Source organism: Melospiza melodia, chromosome 18 (assembly GCF_035770615.1).
Source record: "Melospiza melodia melodia isolate bMelMel2 chromosome 18, bMelMel2.pri, whole genome shotgun sequence".
Classification (NCBI taxonomy): domain Eukaryota; kingdom Metazoa; phylum Chordata; class Aves; order Passeriformes; family Passerellidae; genus Melospiza; species Melospiza melodia.
The window spans coordinates 8,842,847-8,858,013 of NC_086211.1; the positions used below are offsets into that span (position 1 = coordinate 8,842,847).

At 41.3% G+C, this 15,167-nt stretch overlaps 1 protein-coding gene across 3 annotated transcripts in view; it reads left to right on the forward strand.

Annotated features, from left to right (window-relative positions):
• Positions 1–14,311, forward strand: part of MYH11 (myosin heavy chain 11) — a 54,474-nt gene extending 40,163 nt beyond the window's left edge. Inside the window, exons 25-43 of one of the 3 annotated variants that reach the window (XM_063171950.1) lie at positions 17–140; positions 573–744; positions 1,330–1,542; positions 1,662–1,806; positions 1,904–2,110; positions 2,947–3,051; positions 3,154–3,306; positions 3,735–3,983; positions 4,224–4,436; positions 5,108–5,320; positions 5,984–6,145; positions 6,845–6,973; positions 7,512–7,600; positions 7,829–7,952; positions 8,104–8,312; positions 8,879–8,987; positions 9,559–9,731; positions 10,841–10,872; positions 13,696–13,849. In XM_063171950.1, the coding sequence (XP_063028020.1) occupies positions 17–140; positions 573–744; positions 1,330–1,542; positions 1,662–1,806; positions 1,904–2,110; positions 2,947–3,051; positions 3,154–3,306; positions 3,735–3,983; positions 4,224–4,436; positions 5,108–5,320; positions 5,984–6,145; positions 6,845–6,973; positions 7,512–7,600; positions 7,829–7,952; positions 8,104–8,312; positions 8,879–8,987; positions 9,559–9,731; positions 10,841–10,868 (2,817 nt within the window). In that variant the 3' untranslated portion in view covers positions 10,869–10,872; positions 13,696–13,849. Of the gene's footprint in view, positions 1–16; positions 141–572; positions 745–1,329; positions 1,543–1,661; positions 1,807–1,903; positions 2,111–2,946; positions 3,052–3,153; positions 3,307–3,734; positions 3,984–4,223; positions 4,437–5,107; positions 5,321–5,983; positions 6,146–6,844; positions 6,974–7,511; positions 7,601–7,828; positions 7,953–8,103; positions 8,313–8,878; positions 8,988–9,558; positions 9,732–10,840; positions 10,873–13,695 lie in introns of all 3 variants that reach the window. The other 2 variants (XM_063171951.1, XM_063171949.1) reach the window with 2 other exon arrangements.
• The last annotated feature ends 856 nt before the right edge of the window (positions 14,312–15,167 follow it).

A 15,167-nucleotide genomic window follows, 5' to 3' on the forward strand; every position in this document is an offset into this window, starting at 1 on the left:
TTCTATTTTTCTTAAGGAAAGAAAACAACTTGAGGAAAGAATAAGTGATCTAACAACAAATCTTGCAGAAGAAGAAGAAAAAGCCAAAAATCTTACAAAGCTCAAGAACAAACATGAATCCATGATTTCTGAACTTGAAGGTAATATGAACAATAGTCTATTGGGGTTTGTAGAATTTCTTCTTTTTCCTTGGCACAGAACAAAAAAACCTCAACAATCTGGAGACATTTTTAAAATTGTGTGGGGTATTTCCAAATTTTTTATGCTGAACCCAGTTTGGTGATAATCACCAAATCTCCACACTGCCAAACAACAGAAATCTTTTATTCCTTATATATAAAAGAGTAGACAGAAAATGAGGGGAAAAAATGCTTATGTTGGAGAAAGATAAAGAAATTATTCGTCAGGATGGCTAGAAATAAGGCATTACATGTTGCTCCAAAAACACAGTGACCTGTAGTTAAATGCATGGCCACACTGGAGACCAGAACCATTTGTTGCCTGGGTTTGAGACCAGGTTAAGGACTCCCGGCACTACCACAGTCTGGTGACCAAAATCCCTCCTTTTCCAGTGCGGCTGAAGAAGGAAGAGAAGAGCAGACAAGAACTGGACAAAGCAAAGAGGAAGCTGGAAGGGGAGGCAAATGATCTGCATGAGCAGATTGCAGAGCTCCAGGCACAAATTGCTGACCTGAAGGCACAACTGGCCAAGAAGGAGGAGGAGCTGCAGGCTGCTCTGGCCAGGTACTCACTCCTGGGTCTGCACACGGTGGAAAGCCCAGGCTGGAACTTATCTTGCCCCTCCCCAGAGAAGGGGCAGCCATCAATCTCATCTCTCAGTTCATCCCCTCCCTGTGCTTCCCCATTTTCCAAATGTGCTTTTGTGAAAAATAATTATGCTATTGCTTGTTCCATAGGCAAATAATCTATTTTATTGAATTACCTCCAGGTATCAATGAAAACTGCTCTTCCCATAGGCAAGGGCAGTGCTGTCAAGTATGATGAAATGTAACAATCTAATTCATAGGCAATAGGCAAAAATTAATTAAGAGCCTGATCTTGAACCACTCCAGAATCTCTGTGGATTTTTAAAATAAATTTAAGAGGGAAAACACTCCATCAAAATCAGCTGAATCAACTGATTACCATCTCCAGACACTGCATACGGCTAAAGTACAGCTGTCTGATTTTTTTGCATCAGTCTCCCTTTCTTTGGCACTTTCTTGCACAGAACTTATAAATCTTCAGTGTATACTGACTTCCTCAAAGTGAAATAGTTTGTTATTACTTTTTTAAATTTCTAAAATGAAATGTTCTTTTTTTAAAAAGGCTTGAAGATGAAACTACTCACAAGAACAATGCCCTGAAGAAGATCCGTGAATTGGAATCTGTAATTTCTGATCTCCAGGAAGACTTGGAGTCTGAAAAAGCTGCAAGAAACAAAGCAGAAAAGCAAAAGAGAGACCTCGGTGAAGAGCTGGAGGCTCTTAAGACAGAGCTTGAGGACACTTTGGATACCACAGCCGCCCAGCAGGAGCTCAGGTATGGATATGTAGCACAAAGGACAAAAAGGGATGTCCCCAAGCTCAGTTCACAGGCATTGCAGTAGGGCTGGAACGCTCTTTGCTGCTGCTGCTCCACTGATGTGTGTCACCTTCCAGAGCAAAGCGTGAGCAGGAGGTCACAGTGCTGAAGAGAGCCCTGGAGGAGGAGACTCGAACCCATGAAGCCCAGGTCCAGGAGATGAGGCAAAAACACACTCAGGCTGTGGAAGAGCTCACAGACCAGCTGGAACAATTTAAACGGGTAAACAGAAATCCATCTCATTGAAAACCACCTCCTAGATAACACAATTTCCTCTTATAAAGCATCTTTATTTATTCACTTCTTCACATGCTTGTAGGCTAAAGCAAACTTGGATAAGGCCAAACAGTCACTGGAGAAAGACAATGCTGATCTGGCTAATGAAGTCAGGAGCCTGAATCAGGCCAAACAAGATGTGGAGCACAAGAAGAAGAAGCTGGAAGTACAGCTGCAGGATTTACAGTCCAAATACACTGAGGGAGAGCGTGTTCGGACAGAACTCAATGAAAAAGTCCATAAATTACAGGTAGGAAGGAGTTTGATGCTTTGCTGTGACATCGTGGGACTGAGAAGCCCAGTTTATCTAGAGGAATTATAGCCCTGCAGCCAAAATGCTCATTTTTTGTCACCTTAAACTCCTACCTCAATTACCACACAATTAATCAACTAATTGTGTTGATTAAAACTAAAAACTACTACATGCTAAAAACTACTCCATCTCATGAAACTGGGAGCTTTTAGTCTCACCACCCCTCTGTACGTGCTGCAGTCTGTAATGCCATCACTGATTCACTGACCATGATGCAGATCTGACAGTTTCTTTCTGTTTGTTCATTTCTGGCTGGTGGGGAAGATTGACAGGTGTGTGGCTTTTGGAAATGTATTAGATAGCTATTCAACACATGTGCTCATTAAAGATGACAATGAAAGGAGAATGCTCACTTAGCTACAGTTTAAGAAATAACTGAAGATCATTTTAAATGGTTCTCTGGTAGATGTTCAATGTCCAGATATACTAATCAAGCTTATTGTTACATCTTGTTCATAGCTGCAGTAAGCTTTGCTTTATTATTTTAAGCTGGTGGATAAATAAGAAAGTATAATCAAATGCACCAACTTCTGTCAAACTTGGGAAGAGGAAGAAAATCCACCAAAAATCCCCATTCTCCTTTGCAATTCATTGAAAGGAACATACTACTATTGCTTTATGAATATGACTAGATATAGAATAATAAATACTATGGTAAATAGGCAAAAAATGGCATTAGATAAGATTTCAGACAAACCCAAGGAAACTAAAGCTTAAGGAAGATTTTGAAGCTTTGCAAAATAACTGAGTTTATTCTCTGTGGCATCTCACAGGTGGAGGTTGAAAATGTCACCAGTTTGCTCAATGAAGCAGAAAGCAAAAATATCAAGTTGACCAAAGATGTTGCAGCCTTAGGATCTCAGCTACAAGATACACAGGTAAATTTGCATCCAAGATCAGCTCACCTACAAGATTCATAAAGTGCACAATAAAAAGACCTAAACTAATGACTGTCTTGCCAATTGCTGTGGTGACTGCAGGAGCTGCTTCAGGAAGAAACACGGCAGAAGCTCAATGTGTCCACCAAGCTCCGCCAGCTGGAGGATGAAAAGAACAGCTTGCAGGAGCAGTTGGATGAAGAAACAGAAGCAAAACAAAATGTGGAGAGACATATTTCAACACTGACAATACAGGTATCAGTGCCATAATGAAATCATTAGCTCCATCACTGAGAGCTGTGTTGGCAGTTGCAGAGGATCTGTAGTATTATCCTGGCACAGCACACGGACCTTCAGGGAATTTGTGCTGTTAGCCCAGATGGCACCAGTGGTGCTCCAAAATGCAGGCAGCAGTCCCCCTGTCCTTTAAAATGTCATCCCTAGGACAGGTACAAATGCAAGGTAGCTCCACACATAGTCTTGCACACAAGGCCTCTATGTGCATCCTAGGTCTGTGCTCTGCCTCATTTTATGGAGGCTGGTGATGGGTAACTGCCACCAACTTCACACAGGTCAGACTAGGAAAGCTCCAGGTCTTAGGTGTCTCCTGGCCAAGCTTTTGTCTGTCTGCCAAGTTTTGTTGTCACAGCTACAAAGATTTGTCCTCTGAATTCAAATTTCAGCTCTCTGACTCTAAGAAGAAGATACAGGAATTTACCACCACAGTAGAGTTCATGGAAGAAGGCAAAAAGAAACTTCAGAAAGAAATTGAAAGTCTCACACAACAGTTTGAGGAAAAGGCTGCTTCTTATGACAAACTGGAAAAAACCAAGAACAGACTCCAGCAGGAGCTGGATGACCTGGTGGTGGACTTGGACAACCAGCGTCAGCTGGTCTCTAACCTGGAGAAGAAACAGAAGAAGTTTGATCAGGTATGGACTTCAGATTCTCCCTTGCTGTTTTATCACCTGTCTGGAACTCATAGAAAGTCTACTGGGACAAGGGGACAAAAAAATTAACTAAAATTTAATTATACAAGAAATGTTTAATTTTGTATTTATGTGCCTTTATCAAAAGCAGAGATTTTTCTCTGTCATTAACAACTGACAAAACAGCTGCAATAGAAAAGCCTGTTATTAATGACCTCCTGTATTCACACTACCTTTTCACAGATGCTAGCTGAAGAGAAGAACATCTCCTCAAAATATGCAGATGAAAGGGACAGAGCAGAAGCTGAAGCTAGAGAAAAGGAAACAAAGGCTCTGTCCTTGGCTCGAGCACTTGAAGAGGCTTTGGAAGCCAAAGAAGAACTGGAGAGAACAAACAAAATGTTGAAAGCTGAAATGGAAGATCTCGTTAGCTCCAAAGATGATGTTGGCAAGAATGTAAGTTTTGGCCTTAGAACAATCTCCACAACAATAACTTAAAATAGCAGCTAAAAGAAAATATAATTGTTTCCCGTGTGGGAAATTCTCTGCAGTACACAAATCCATTCAGCAAGATCAGATATTTCATAAAAAATTCAAAGGTTTTTCCATTTGTGTCCAAACTTTCAAGGGACTTGGCAAAGTAACTGTAGGCTATGTTTATTTTTAACATAACTTCAAGCATGAAGACGAATCTAACTGATTTCTAAATAATGTATTAGTTTATTACACTTCTTTGAAATGGTAAACTCTGCAAATCTTATTTTATTAGTTATATTTGACTTTGCCACCTGGCTTATATTTACTTACATAACTGCAGCAAATTTCCACTTCTGCATTGTCAATCACTTCTTTTATTACAAATATATATTACTTCTAATACTAAATAAATTAAATTATGATATTTGACTAGATGAAAAATGAAAGACTGGGATAAAGAGAACCTTATTATTTTAAGATAGTTTTGCAAGTACAAAATGAAACTAATTTAGCATTTTCAGTGTAAATTAGATGGTTCATTGTCCACACCTGACAGTTTCAAATGTGGCCTACACTGCAGATGTACTGCGTATAACTAGAATTATTCTTATTTGTCATAACAAATCTATTAATTTCTCATTGCTTGAAAGGTCCATGAATTGGAGAAATCTAAACGGACCCTGGAACAGCAAGTAGAAGAGATGAAGACACAATTAGAAGAGCTAGAGGATGAGCTACAGGCTGCAGAGGATGCCAAGCTCAGGTTGGAAGTTAACATGCAGGCTCTGAAAGGCCAGTTTGAAAGAGATTTACAAGCCAGAGATGAACAGAATGAGGAGAAGAAAAGACAACTCCTCAGACAGGTACCATTCCCAACTACTGTCTTAAATATATAACCAAGCCAGTTGAAAGGCCCCAGCCTAGTGCCATTATTAAAGTACTTCACTAACTATAATGAAAACATTATGTTGCCTTGAACATATGGTGATTAAAAAAAAAAAAAAAAAAGAAGGAAAAAAGGGTTATTGTACTAAAGAAGGCAAGGAGGGTTCCTTTTTCAATAGCAGATGCACAGTTACCAACAAATGTAGCTATTTAACTCTACAATCAATATAGTATAAAACACATGAATCACTATTTCTGGCAGTCAGAACTACATTGTCTGTATTCTCAGTGCAAGTGAATAAAGACAACTTCTAATAGATCTGCCTTCCCCAAGGTACACTGGATGCATACAAAAGCATTGGAGATAAAACTTATTGGATAAAACTTATTCGTACAGAAGTGTTGTGACAGCAAGGACAACTGCTGTAGTCATCATCTTATAATACACACATTTCCATGAATACAGGGCCCAAACTGCTGAGTCCTTTCAAAAACTTTTAATTTTGGGACAAAATGGAAATCTGTTTTAACTGCCAGGGAAGTCACAGTTAACAGAGATATGGGGTCTGTACCCACTATTTAGAGTGTTTAAGAGTCCCCAAGGACTTTGCTAAACTGAACTTGTTTTCCTTAATGATCAGCTCCATGAATATGAAACTGAACTGGAAGATGAGCGGAAGCAACGTGCCCTGGCAGCTGCTGCCAAGAAGAAGCTGGAGATGGATGTTAAAGACCTGGAGAGCCAGGCTGACTCTGCCAACAAAGGTCGGGAAGAAGCCATCAAACAGCTTCGCAAATTACAGGTAAGTAACCCCAAAAAGACAGTTTTTGCCACTGCTGTGTCTTATACAGCCACAATACAGAAGTTAGGTGACATCTGTGAGCTTGATGCCCATTACAGATGATTGGTCAGAAGGGGAATTTTAACTAGACTGCCACATTCAAATGTCAGTATTTGAATGCTCAGTTTGAATGACAGTGGAAAAATTCACAGGACAAATGATTAAAATCTTGAATTTCATGCTTCTGACTTACCCATATGGAGGAAAACAAAGATTCACGTGAAAAGAAAGGACTGTAAGATAAAATCTATTACAAGGCTTCAATCTGGGCTCTAACACTTGACTCTTGAGCATAAAAGACTGTTTGGAAATCAGGTTGTCTCTGAATTATCATGTTCCTGTTTATATTTTAAACCTCCATATCAACTGTTCTGTCACATGCTAACAACTAAACAACAAAAATTTTCTTAATCAGAAACATTAAGACTCTACATGTACTCAAATATTCAGAGGACCATAGGCATTACAAAAGATGCAGTGTTCAAGTGGCAGCATTGCCCTCCTTGGAAAAGCATTTCAGATCTCTCCAACATGTGCTAACAGATCTCTACAAAAAAATAACTTCAGCAGCATTATGACAATGTAACTGTGTATGTGTTCTGTTCCATCCACATTTCTTTCAACTGAAATTGTAACAAATTTGTTATTCTTTTCAACAAGGCTCAGATGAAGGACTACCAACGAGAGCTGGATGATGCACGGGCTGCCAGAGAAGAAATATTTTCTACAGCCAGAGAAAATGAGAAGAAAGCAAAGAGTCTGGAAGCAGAACTCCTGCAGCTTCAGGAGGTAAAGTGGGAAACCTACAGCAGAATTAAGGAGATTACACATGGCCTTCAGTAGCAAAACAGAACTGGCAGTGAAGCAATCTAACAGGTCTTAGGGACCGAACTTGTAACAAGTTCCATGTGTTCCACACACTCCACTAAAGCTGTTGGATCTACATCTGAGCACAGCCAGACTGAGCTGAAAAAAATCACCTTGGAAGAAGGTACAGATCCCCAGCCTTAAAGGGAAATGAACTGTATGATCCAACACAAATTGTTTTCAATAGCAGTAAATTCTTGAGGGCTTAGTTCTATTATTCCTACCTGTATTAAATGGCCATCTTGTGACTAAAACAAATAAAACAGAAACCCGCTGACAGGCTGGATAAAGTGCATTTCATGGTACTTCCCTAGGATTTATGACATGACAAGAATTTATTCTGTTAACAAGACAATCCATCTCATACCAGCTTTAGAAAATTTACAGTCCTCTGAATCATGCTATAACTACTTGAACATTTACTCATTTCCTTACTATGCTGCTTTTTCCATTTCTCTAGGACCTGGCTGCTGCAGAAAGAGCTCGCAAACAAGCAGACCAGGAGAAAGATGAGATGGCAGAGGAACTTGCAAGCGCTGCCTCTGGAAGGTAGGAACACACCAAATTACACACTAGGCTCTGAATGTGCTATTAATGCTGCCAAGAGAAGTTTTGCTCTGTTCCCAACAGCCATCTGCCCTTGACAAGACAACAGGCACACATACGACTACTTCCATTGAAATATCTAGTTCTTTTCTGAATTATTGGCAGTTCATAATACAATCATAACATATGGTCAGAGCCAGAACTACTCACTTTTCAAATTTACATTTCCAGGACAAGCCTTCAGGATGAGAAACGGCGCCTGGAGGCAAGAATTGCTCAGCTGGAGGAAGAGCTGGAAGAGGAGCAAGGCAACATAGAGGCAATGAATGACCGCATGAGGAAAGCAGTACAGCAGGTACAGCTCATTCCAGCACACGGTTCTGTTCATATTCCAGCAAAAGCTGCTTGTGGTTCTCAGTATCTGAAGCACTGCCTTCCCAAATTGCCACCTGTCATTTGTCTGAAAGCATGCAGCACTTGTGAGAGCATCCTTTTCCTCCTTGCAGGCAGAGCAGCTGAACAATGAGCTGGCAACAGAGCGCTCAACTGCACAGAAGAACGAAAACGCTCGGCAGCAACTGGAGAGGCAGAACAAAGAGCTAAAGAGCAAGCTGCAGGAGATGGAGGGAGCTGTGAAGAACAAATTCAAAGCCACAATTGCTGCTCTGGAGGCCAAAATTTCTTCTCTCGAAGAGCAATTGGAACAGGAAGCCAGGTACTGGTCTCCAGAGGGCACCGCTGTCCATTTATTGTTCCAGTTAATGAGACAGAAAATAAATAAAGGCAAGCAGGATTTGTGTCAGCAGGTTCTCAGTGCCACTAAACTTGGTAAAGTCTCTCACTTAACATTTCTGAGACATATGGCAAGTAACTGGAGTTGCTACAGTTTCTGATTAAGATCCGTTTTATTGCTGAAAAGTTCTTCTGGTACCATAGGCAAGGATCTGCTCCCCTACATTTTAGAGTAACTGCCCTATGACTCTGGTAGATTAATTGCCATAACAAATTGTGCCACTTGTTGGATTATTCCTTCAGGAAATCACCCTGTGTTTCAGAACACATCTCCTGGAGCACCTCTAGCATACAGCAGAGACATATATTTGGTTTTGTTTTGCTCAGAAGAATATGCCTTAAAATTTTCCTTAGAATTCAAATTCACCTGTTAAATTCAGTAGGACCTTTAACACAGGGGCCCTTGGTGCTGATTTCATGAACCACAAGCCCAAGGCAGGTGGAGAGTACAGAGCTTCCACATCACCAAACACTGCCCTATCATTGCAGAGACAAGCAGACAGTGGCCAAGACGATGCGCCAGAAGGACAAGAAGCTGAAGGATGCACTGCTGCAGGTGGAGGACGAGAGGAAGCAAGCAGAGCAGTACAAAGATCAGGTACAGACCATGTCACAAGGGCACAGGAGGTTTTAGGTTTTGCCCTAAGAAAGGAAGATTCCATGTTGTGCCTCAGGCAAATGCCCTTCTGGAAAGCAGACTGTGTGCTTGGATTCTATGCTGGGAGAGCCATACAGTCCATTACTAAAAGATGGGACAATATAAATCTTCCATGCTACATCGAGTGCCAAAGCACAGTCCTTGTAATCAGCCAGATACAATGGTCTGACTGCACAGCAATATACAGGACTGTGCACAACACCCTTGGTGCAGCATGAATAGAGAGGCTGAACATATTTTACATTAAAATTTTAGCTTTCTCTAATGTAAATCCATCTGCAAGCCAGAAAATCAGAGGCAGGACTATGCAGAGAAAGAAACAATGAGGTTGTGTCTGAATACAGTAGCTATCAGCAAAATGAACTCCCACAAAGCCAAGTTATTTTCAGGCTATAAGCTTCCATCTTTGATTTGGGTCATGCTTCAGTACAACTCCCAAAGGAAGCATGAAATTAAAACAAGGAATATAAAGTATTACAAATTAAAGCATTACTCTGAAATCTCCCTTTAGGCCGAGAAGGGCAACGTACGGCTCAAGCAGCTGAAAAGGCAGCTGGAGGAGGCTGAGGAGGAGTCCCAGCGCATCAACGCCAACCGCAGGAAGCTGCAGAGGGAGCTGGACGAAGCCAATGAGAGCAACGAAGCCCTGGGCAGGGAGGTTGCAGCACTAAAGAGCAAGCTCAGGTAGAGTACCCTTGTTTGGGATAGCCTTTCCCACTCACTGAGAGCCTTGACATTTAGAGCTGAACTACAAAAGTGGGAAAAAATCTGTGAGGTGAGGAACAGGCACTGTTAATGCTGCGAAGTTACTCACTCCTTGTGCTAGCTTGGCACTCAGAACAAAAGGCCCAAGTCAGGAGTGGAGTGCATTCCATAGACTGCAGCAGCATCAGGATTTCAGCTGAGATGAACTGTGATAACATGGCACAGGCCTTACTCTGCTCTAATCAAAATCCTTTTGGCTTCAATTGGAAAAGAATTAGGCTTGGTTGCTTTTGAAAACACCCCTTATATAATGGCTGTATCTATTTGTACAGAAGCAGTCACAAAAGTGTAGAAATGCTTGTGCTTTTCACACTTTCACACATGCACAACTCACACATTATGACTGTGAACAGTCTTGGACATCACAGGCAGTAAAAAGCAAAGCACATTAAATTATTCTTATTCCAAAGTCTCTTTGGACTTCACCACTATGGGGTTCAGTGTCATCAGACCAAGGAAAAGATTAATACGTCCCTTTGCATTTTCTTGTTAAAATTACATGGCAAAAAGATAAAGCTGTGATCAGTCAGCTACATCCCTGAGTTCTGTACTCACTGAGTTTGAAAACATGAGCTCACTGAAATAGAGGCTGACTTGAGTTATAAAGAAATTGCTCTATCTGCATCACTACACGATAAAATTTTGCCTTCTACCTAAGACCAACAGTACATCAGATGAAACACAAGAACCTGTCTACCTGTGTTCTCAAAGTAGTTTGCCAGACTACTTACCAGTAACGTGCTTCAGTGTTCCTGGATGTGGATTCCCTTCCAAGTGAAGGGTTATGGATGTAGCAGCCTTTTCCACTAGCACCACCTTGGGTAGTTACATGCTCCTGGCTGCTTTATGAAGCAGTGGCTGTGTCCACCCCTTTTACATAGAACACTATATAGCTCATTATTGTTTTATCTAAATGTAATGTAATTGGCTGTAATGTACTTTGTTTAATTATTTAAAAGTAATTACCTACCTCTGATCATGACCATGTGCCTAGTTTAACTGCCCAGGACTCTTTATCTCTGTTTCAGAGGGACACAGGAACCTTCGCATGACTAAGCAGGTACCATGCCTTCAACTTTGCAGCTAGCTTGTATTGCACAAATTTCCATTTTCTTTGGCCCTGGTTAAAATTATGTGAGGTTTCTGCAAACTGTGAAGGCTTGGATATCTTGGCATTAATCTGTTTTATCAAAAAAGACAAATATTACAATAATTTAGCTACCATCAGCTGTTCATCAGTGATACATCTTTCTTACAAGTAGGTTATGTACTGACATAGACTTACCAACGTTGCATTCTCACAAGCTCTACCATCAGAGTACCTAAGCAAGTACTCTGATTTTTTTTGCATGAATGGTTTTTTTGCACATCATCTTTGTGCACTGCCATGAAAAGTAAGTTTTTTTCAAATAAAATACACCATTGATTAGTAAAATTGATTAAAAGGACTAATGAATATGGAGTGTCACAGCATGTCATTAGAGTTTCACAGTATTTCTTGTGCCTACTGTAATGCTGACCTAAGGTAAGAGTCCATCTAATGCACCTGAGATTTGAGAAGACCGTACTTGCATGTGATTTATCACACACCACACAATCACAGACAAAAGAGAAAGCCTTGCCTTTCATTACATAGCACTCTGTGCCTGTATTGCTTACAGAGAGTTATTACTGAGGCCTTTAGAGCTTTTTTACAGACATTGAATTGCTTGTTTACTGTATTAAAACACAGAGCACGGACACAGACATTAAAGCTGACACTGTAACCTAGCACAGCATTATGTTATACTTATTAGCACATTCTTTGGACACAGGAATAATACCTGCACTGCAAAAAATAAAGAGCTATTGCCTTGTAATATTTGTATACTTTCTATTTTACATATGCTGGATTTTGCTATGAATACACAAATATTTAAAGATGATGTCTTGTCCTTGCATGTGCCTTTTAGTCAGCCTAATATTTTCAGTCAGACTGTTACTCAAGCACCACTCCAGCAGCACCAGTTCAAAGGCAGACTAAATACAAAGGTGCTGAGCAAACACTGGTGCTGAAGGCTCATCCCAGATACACACACTGTTCTAAAGGTACTAATACCAATGACCACCTGAATGTTATCAAACACATAAACTTCTTGAAGAGGAACAGATGTAAACAAAATGGTTTATCCACAGGGCCAATACCAGTTTAAAGAACTGGTAAGTTTATGCATACTGCAACAGTTTAATAAGTAGTTAGTATATGATAACAAGTTCACTTTGTAGCCATAACTGTAGTGCACAATTTGGTGAGACTCTTGCTGTCATTCCCTCCAGTCCCATGTTCTCTCACAGCACTTCAGTGAATTACTGAAGCACAAATGACTTGTGGGTAACCAAGTCCACAGACAACACAAGTCCAAGGGGGTGGAGACCTCTTCCTTTATTAACAAGAATTAAAAAATTTATTAACCTAATTAGAACCTATTTGCTAAATAATGACAAATCTCTGGTGCTGTAAAATAAGAGACCGTGCTGTTAGACTGTGCCAAGCACACACCAGGACAGAAATGATACACCCCTGTGCTCAACACATGCCATCAGCACCAGAACACAACCATGGTTAATCACCAGCAGGTCTTACACGAAGCTTTATTAGCTAGCTAACTGCCTGCTCACACTGCAGTAAGTTTTATGGCAGAATTATGGAAAACAAGACTACATGTCACATTTCCATCTTGGAAATGCAGATTCATGCCTCTGAACTAAGTTAGTCCAGCCAATGTTCCTACCCTCTTCCCTCATTGGGAACTTTGGACTTGAATAGCTGCTTCAGAAAGGGCACTGGCTTAGTCTTCTGCAAGGACAAGACAAGCCTTTAAATATTTAGGCATGATTGCTGTACCCAAAAGTGCAGTCTCGGATCTATTTAACACCAAATTAGTATTTTTGGCACAATATCCAGTAATCATGAATTGATTTTATTGCTTATATCTGTGGTCTCAAGCCTTTACAAAGGTTTGCTTAATGAGGGGCAAGTGAGAGGCCATGTCACAAAACTGAAATGCTTTACAGCACATTAGCAATGGAGGCCATGGGACAAACCCATTGTCTGTCTCACTTGCTCACACCTCCCCAAAAATTAACCTTGAGGACCAAAGTGTCCCTGCCTTGGGATGTGCCTGTGAAATATATGGGGATGGGAGGGAGACGGGAGAGGAAAAGGGAATAAAGTGGGAAAAGCATTTCCTGTAGGACACTTGCACTGCTAAGCATCAGTCCCTGGGTTACAACAGTTCCAAAGCAATGACAGCTTCCTCTCTCTGCTGGGAAAGACTGGAGTGACTGAGAGCCTGGGTGTCACTCCTGTCACAGCCCCTGTGGTGCTCTGACCAGTGCAGCCTGTGCACTGTGGGCTCAGAAATGTCTGCTGCCATCCAGAGCACTGCCCCAGGCCCTGCAGGAACTGGGGCCAGAAATTCTGTACAAATTGCTCTGTCTGCTTGCTCCTCCAGAGGGACAGGAGGGACACTCCTCTGCTGTGGTGTGTGAGCACTCCCTTCTTCACTCCTTTCAAGTACCTTCAGTTGCAGTTCCCTTAGGGAAAAACAATGAAATGAGGGGAAGAGTGGGGGTGATTTGGGGCTGATGTTTAGAGGAGGAAAAAGACACAAGCACAAGAACAAGAAACCAATCTAATTTCCAAGCAATTGAAGTCTCAACCTGTTCACAAATTACAAGTTACAGGACAGAAACTGGAATTAGAGGCCCACAGCTCTTGGCTTTTCTGCATTTAGAACCATCAGCCCCACAGGTCCTGTTACAAAATTCTACTTATTTGTGAGGATTCCAAATGACCTAGCACCTGATTTTCTTTTTCTATTTTTCTCCCCTCTTACTGCAGGAGGGGAAATGAGCCAACATCTTTTGCCCCACCCCGTAGATCTGGAGGCAGAAGAGTAATTGAGAATGCAACAGATGGAATCGATAACGAAATGGATGCAAGAGATGCAGATTTCAATGGAACAAAAGCCAGTGAATAAACACGCTTCAAAAATTGCACTGCAGCAAGGGGGGGGAGGGAGGATGATATTTAGCACTGTATAAGTCTACTCTTAGTGTCAAGGTCACATACACCCACTCCTCTGACAGATAAAAGCACAACTGCCTTGTCTCCAATGTATAGATTGACACTAAAAGTACTCCAAAACACTTCGTACCATGAAGCATATTTGAAAAGGTGGGGATTTTTAACAGTCTACAGAGGATTTGTGAGATTGTTGCAGGGGAAAAAAAGGCATTGGTCAGTTAATCTTTTCTTAAACTTCCATTTTGTTTTGAGTATTCAATTAATATAGGGTTTTCTCCTGGTTACTACACCCCTGATGCACAATTCACAAGGTGGAAGTGCCTTTTTAATCACTTACTGAAAAATATCATTTGTTCAAATTAAGTCAACTGTTACAGTTTTATATGCACCATGGATGTGCTTACACACTAATAAAAGGCTATAAAAATGACTTCACTATTCTTGTGTACAGGTGTCACTTGAAGGGAAGGGGGAATGCAGCAGAGCTTCTCTAAAACTGAAATACCTCTTACAAAACTTCATCTGTAATCTTTAGAACAAAACCCTGATTTTCTTCAAAGTAATGCTTTTGAAGAAATACAAAGAAGTCTGAGCTGGAAGTAAAATGGCAAAACCACAGGGAACAGGTTTGATTCCCTCAGGGACACACAGTGCTGAGGTCCCTGGGATGCATCCAAGGGCTGACAGGCACAGGACCTGCAGAGACTCACAGCACTCAGGTGCAGGAGCTGGGAAGCAGTGGGGGCCCTACCTGTCTGTCTGTGGGCAATGAACCCAGCCTTTGATGTCTGTTACATGCAGAAATATTTCCAGCCAAGCCTCTAGAGCAGGCTGAAACCATTAGAAACAGCAGCCTACACTGAATGCAGGGATCCAAGCCAAGCTATTCTGCACTAAGGGATCAGCATGCAGTTACTTTTTATTTTTGGAGCACTCCAGCAAGACCACAACATACTCTTGGGAGCTACCAGGACCTACCACAAGCCCTTGCAGCTCAAGCACTTTCAGACAGCAGCAGCTCTGTGGTCACACCGAGGCAGTAGGGAGCCATGCCCAGCAAAGCAGGATGCTAAATCACTCTAAATCCAGTGCAGAGAGCTTACTTGATGCCTTTGATTGAACAGCAAGTGAACTTTAAGCAGTGTGACTACAGGGAGAGCAAATCATGCACAAACATCCACCTTGACAGCTAAAGCCATCATCTTCTAAATCTAAGCATTGTTTCACAAGTGCAGAGATCAAGAACTGGCGATTCAGACTTGGCACCATTCACCCAGCAGAACCAG